General features: G+C 34.8%; 1 protein-coding gene across 1 annotated transcript in view; it reads left to right on the top strand.

Annotated features, from left to right (window-relative positions):
- Window positions 1-1538: 1538 nt before the first annotated feature.
- The window catches only part of LOC113520502 (DNA-binding protein D-ETS-3), a 116701-nt gene continuing 112239 nt past the window's right edge, over window positions 1539-6000 (top strand). The window contains exons 1-2 of the mRNA XM_031911523.2: window positions 1539-1874; window positions 2020-2381. Of these exons, the coding sequence (XP_031767383.2) occupies window positions 1822-1874; window positions 2020-2381 (415 nt within the window). The 5' untranslated portion in view covers window positions 1539-1821. The remainder of the gene's footprint in view (window positions 1875-2019; window positions 2382-6000) is intronic.

Here is a 6000-nt window from a genome sequence, read left to right as displayed (position 1 = left end):
AAAACCTCCCGATAAGGGAGGCCTATATAGTTCAGCAGTGGACAGTTAATGATTATGATGATGATGACGATTATACCAAATGTTAAATCGTTGTTTATTAACCGCGAAAAAAGTTTAAATTATAACCGACTTCAAAAAAAGGAGACTATTCTCAAATCGCTAGTATTTCTTTTATAGCTGTCACCTTATAACTTAATTTTTGTATCAATCGATTTGTAAATCTCTTTAACTGAAAAGATACACTTTTAGACTTGTTTAATAAAAATTTAATGAAAATTAGTACAGTAATTTGGTTTTTACATTAACTGGTTTTACCATCATTGAAATCGGCGTTTTTTTTTATATGCAACATAATCTATTGTATTCCTTTTTATAAAAGAATATAATAATTAATTAAATTGTGTCCCATAAAAGAAAACTGACTTCGTTTATGGCAAAACCCGTTATTTAAAAACTAAATCACTGAATCGATTATGATATAGTTTCTATGGGTTCAATATGTAAGTAGACATTTTGAGATAAAAAAAAACAATAAAGAATTTTCCAAATCGGTTCACAACTAACGGAGTTATGAGGCATCATTTTAATTCACGCGAAAAGGGTTACTGGAGGAAATCTCTCATTAGAGATAAACTCGCCTTTGTACATTACATTTAAAATTAATTGTTCCAATCATTATGTTTGTGTACAATAAAGTATAAAGAATAACAAACATTAAGCATATGCAGATAATACAGATATTTCCTCGTTGAATATAAATTAAAAAAAATTTAAATTGTACATTATGCAACTGTATCTTTCTTGAATAAAAATATTATTAAAAAGAAAATATACAATCGACTTTTTTTAAATCGTTTGAAAAGAATACTTCGTTATCTAAATATCCCCTTATGGTTCTGGTTGGTTTTAATAGATAATAAATATTTTAAAATTCGAATCGAAAAACTTATTTTTTTAATTCGATTGAAAAGACTACTTAATTGTCTATATATCCTTTTATAGTTCTAAGTGGTTTTAATAAACAATAAATATTTTGAAATTCGAATTGAAAACCTCCTTCTTTTTTTAATTCGATTGAATTTTTTTTTAATTTTCTCCCGTCAACACTCGGGTTATGGAATGAGCTCCCTGCTTAAGTATTCCCAAAGGGTAAAGAGGTTACTTCAGGGTCGGCAACGCGCGCCACGTAATACCCCTGGTATTGTAGACATTCATAGGCTACGGTAACCGCTTATTATCAGATGGGCCGTATGCTTGTTTGCCACCTTATTGCTATAAGAAAAAAGAGTACTTAATTATTTAAGTATCCTTTTATAATTCTGACTGATTTTAATAGACAATAAATATTTTGAAATTCGAATTGAAAACCTTCTTTTTTTTTAAATTCGATTGAAAAAAATACTTAATTATCTATATATCCCTGGTAGTTCTGGGTGGTGTTAATAGACAATAAATATATTCTGTGTTCCTAGTGAGTGAACTAGTATATACCGGAAACTGTACTACGGTATAGGTATCTGTCTCAGTTGTACTGTATATAGGGCGGCGATAACGCGCGTGTATTGTGTCACACAGAACCAGAGTGCGGCGGCGGGCCTATAAAAATGAAGCAATAACAAATGTTATTGACAATAATTTATTTTGGTACACAGTGTTGAATCGATTAGTGATAGCGTCGGGACTCAGTTAACAAAATTATATAAGTGAGACTGGACATTTTTTTTTTTAATGTAACGCGAATCGAACTAGCAGAAAAAATCTAACGGCCCGCCTGGTAGAAAGTGGTCACTGTCACCTACAGACATAAGCAGTAACGTGGTTATGGCAAAATACCAAGTGACACCAATCGATTACGTTCCCATAGAACTGAGATGGTAATTAGCACGTGCACATTCTATAATGACCACGGTGCTGACTATAGGCGACGGTCACCACTCACCGTCAGCTTGTTCACCATAATGATTATCGTAAAACAATATACCAATGAAATGAAAATGACCCACCTTCGTTTTTCTGCAGGGTTGACTTCCGCGGACTGAAGTGTGCATCAGCACTCCGTAAAGTTGCGATGTATGAAAGTAGTTGTTCCTACGCCGGCGCTCTTGAATTGAAGCGAAGTGCCCTCAAGGAGGAACCGTGGCCTACGGCGGAATGGCCCCCCTACCGGTTACACCAATCCACCTTCGAGCAGCTCAAACAGAGTGTAGAAAAAGCAAAAGCAGCATTACAAGACAGATCGGGGCTTCTCGGGACAGCGACCGCCTTCGGTGACTTCTACGGTGGACAGTTGGGACAGGATGGTACAGGGACGGCGTTGGGATTTGGAAGGACGAGGACAGACGAGTCGATGCTAGGAACTATTGATAAGAATAAAACATTAGGTGAGTGATTCATAATTTTTATTTTATTTTTAAGTGCATTTAAAATATTTGGTCCTTAAATCGACACTAATATTAGAAAGAGGAAAGATTTGTATTTTTGTGTGTATGTGTATGTTTGTAATGAATACACTCAAAAACCACTGCCGATTGCAAAAATTCTTTCACCATTAGAAAGCTACATTTACCCTGAGTAACATAGCCTATATTTATTGCTAGAAAAGATTAGAAATCCTTACTAAAACTTTAGTAACGTAACTCAAGGTGTAAAAAATGCTATAAAATATCTTTCGTCGCGCGCGCTGCGGAAACTATTGGCAATAGAACAAAAGTATGTTCTACAATATTGAAGAAAATATCAATAACTACAAAAAACTTCGCGATACTATATACGACATATGTCCAACTAATATTGTTATGTCACAATATATATATATATATATATATATATATATATATATATATATATATATATATATATATATATATATTCAATTTGTCATAGCTTACATTTCCATCAAATATGATATACTAAATATTATCACATTTGTGCTCAATAATTTTTTTCACCGAGTAGAAACACTCTTGTAAGAGCCACTCTAACGAGGTTTCTTTTTTGATGGGTGAAAATGGTATGGTAACCCCGCCTGCGATAACGGGATACGGGGAACGGGATAGATGAGAATGAAAACAGACCAGTTAGCCCATCGTGATGAATTCATCAGGAATTAACCATGATAGTTACCAGGGAGAACCGCGAGGAGGTCGACCTGGTTGGATATATTGCTAACAATGGGATTCTCAATCTCCATTACTAACAATCCCTTTCCCCCCCTCCAACGAGGTTTGTTTATATTGATTAAAACCTAAATTCTTTAGGGATTGCATTATAATACAATTGAAAAGAAGAAGAACCAACAAAAGAAGGTATGAAGGTACTGGAGTCGTTTGTACTGATACCTCTGTCTACTAATCTAAAATAAAAACCACTATTTCGATTATTAAGCAAATTTAAACATTATGCTTATTAAATAAAGTGTCTTATTGATAAAATACGGTGCAGTCCAATTGTCAGGGGGAGAGGGATTGTTAGCAATGGAGTTTGACAGCCCCATTGCTAGCAATATGCCCTATTAGGTCGACCTCCACGTGGTTCCTCTGGAAACCATCGTGAACAATTCTTGTTGAATTCGTCACGATGGGCTAACTGACCTGCTTCATACTCACCTATCATTCTTCACTGGTGCCCCGCCGGTGTATACCGATAGCGCGGGTGGGGTTACCATTCCATTATCACCCGTTAAAAAAAAAATAATAATAATAGCATTGTACGCCGGTTTCTCTCGCTGGGGCCCTGAACCCCGGCCGACTGTGCTTCTGCCGGGGGTTAGTTGCCATCTCCTCTCCTTAAGAGGGGAGATGAGAATTATAGTAAAATTTAAAAAATAATAATAATAAAAAGTCCAATTGTCAATTCATTTTAATTTATTATATAAATAAAAAAGTTTAATATTAACACGATAAATATAAATATTGATAAGCAATTGATTAGACAGCAAGTTATAAGAAAGTTGTTGAATAAGTGCTTCCCTGTGGAAAGTCACTTAAATAACTGACTTGGCTTTACATAAGAACACGCACCGTTTTAATAGTGGAAAAACTGCGTAACGAGACTTGGCATTCTTTTACATTGAATTACAATTTTTAATCAGATAGGCTGTCAATTTGTTTGCCAGTGCCGTGAAAAAAAAATATTAAAAAATAAAATTGAGATTGGCAACATTATAACCTTCAAAAAAAGAACATTCCTTTTTAAAAGGATGGAAGCACACCTGCAATGCCGTTGGTGTTGTGGGTGATCATGAGCGGCGGTAGTCACTTACCATCAGATGAGCCGTACGCTCGTTGCCTGCTCGTAGTAAAAAATTTTTTTTTAATTACCATGTAATTAAATACATTTGCTTGTTACGTTACATTAAAATATTAATTTTAGGCCACACGTGGGCTAATATATAATAAATACATCTTCAAAATTAATAGACGCATATCAGCTTTCTATTACAGTATCTTCAAAATATGGAATATCAGGGGAATCCATTTGTAGCGTCGTAACATAAAATGATAGAGCGAGGCATCTTAAATTTTTACAGCAACTCGTTTTATACGCCACATTATAGAAGGTTCACTGTAACTTCAATGGCAGATATCTTCTCACATACACAGCCATTCAGAAAGAATAATATCGATTCTTCACTGTGAGAAAATGCCAAGGGAAAACAACCCTTAAAACGTACAACCAAAGTGTATATCTGCACAACGGGCCACTGAAGTTAAACCCTTTAAGATTAAGCTTTCTGGTGTAGGTATAAAGAGACGGAAAGCAAGGTGGGGAGCCAGCATCTTCATAGATAACAATCGGCATCAGGGAGCGTGACGGGGGCGTGCGGGATTTTCCCCCATTGTTGCTATGGCAACGCGCCCGCCCATAACCCGCCCCCGAGATGAGCGGATAGCCACCAAATACTATTCAGTTACGAAAACAAAATGATAATGTATGGGCAAGACACCTTCCAGGGTTAGCTTGAAAATTAGATATTACAGCAACATTAGCAAGCTCTTAGTAACTTCTAATATTCAAATTAGAATATGTCATTTTTTTTTATAGGAGTTAAAATGAAAACAAGCAAACGACCAACCTGATGTATAAGCGAACTTTACTATTTTCCATTAAGTTTTTTTTATACAACTTAGAATGGCAAACAACCTGACGGCCCACCTGATGGAAAGTGGTAACCGTCGCCTATAGACATGAGCAGTACCATGGACATAACAGAGTATACTGTTTCGCCCATGATACCCCCGATGCGTTGCCATTCCTGAGGACTCAGGTGTTATTCCTCTGTACCCTGTAAATTCACACCATATCCCATCCTTCAAACCGAAACACAGCCATGCAAACACTTGAACTTGCTTTACGGTTGAAATACGAATGGGACAGAGGTGCCCAAGCAAACGACTTTTGTACAAAGTTTCCTCTGGTTAAGTAAAACTTGAACATAGTATAATATATATATATATATATATATATAATACATTGTGAAAATATAAATACTTCTCATGTGTTACCAAATCCAAAGGTTTATATCTCCGTTACCATAAAAACTTGACACTTTTCCTATTATTAAAAAGTCTATAATTTCATTTATTCAACCACTTTAACTGTACGGTTTTTATCCTCGAACATTCTATAGTTTTCCTTCAGCTTCTCAATGGTTGACTGTAAAAAGATCTCTTATCTCTTTGTGGGATAAGTCCGCCATTGTACATTAAATGTGTCCTATTTAAATTATATACAATATTTTTTTACAATAACAACAATATATAATAAAAAAAACATATATGAGTAATATACATATAGGCATCAATTTCTATTCAAAAATATAACAAAAGAAGCATTAAAAATACTATCTGTATTATATATATATTTGAAAGCTGCTAAGGACATTTGTTACTCGATCACGTTTAAATTGCTGATCTTGTTTTAATGTAATTTTGTAAACAAAAATTAATAATTGTCGATTAATATCAAAGATCGCCGTGTGTGTCCCAGCAAAGAATAGGC

This window comes from Galleria mellonella, unplaced genomic scaffold (genome assembly GCF_026898425.1).
Source record: "Galleria mellonella isolate WM207_F2 unplaced genomic scaffold, CSIRO_AGI_GalMel_v1 utg33, whole genome shotgun sequence".
NCBI classification, from domain to species: Eukaryota; Metazoa; Arthropoda; class Insecta; order Lepidoptera; family Pyralidae; genus Galleria; species Galleria mellonella.
This window is presented reverse-complemented; position numbering and strand designations above follow the sequence as displayed.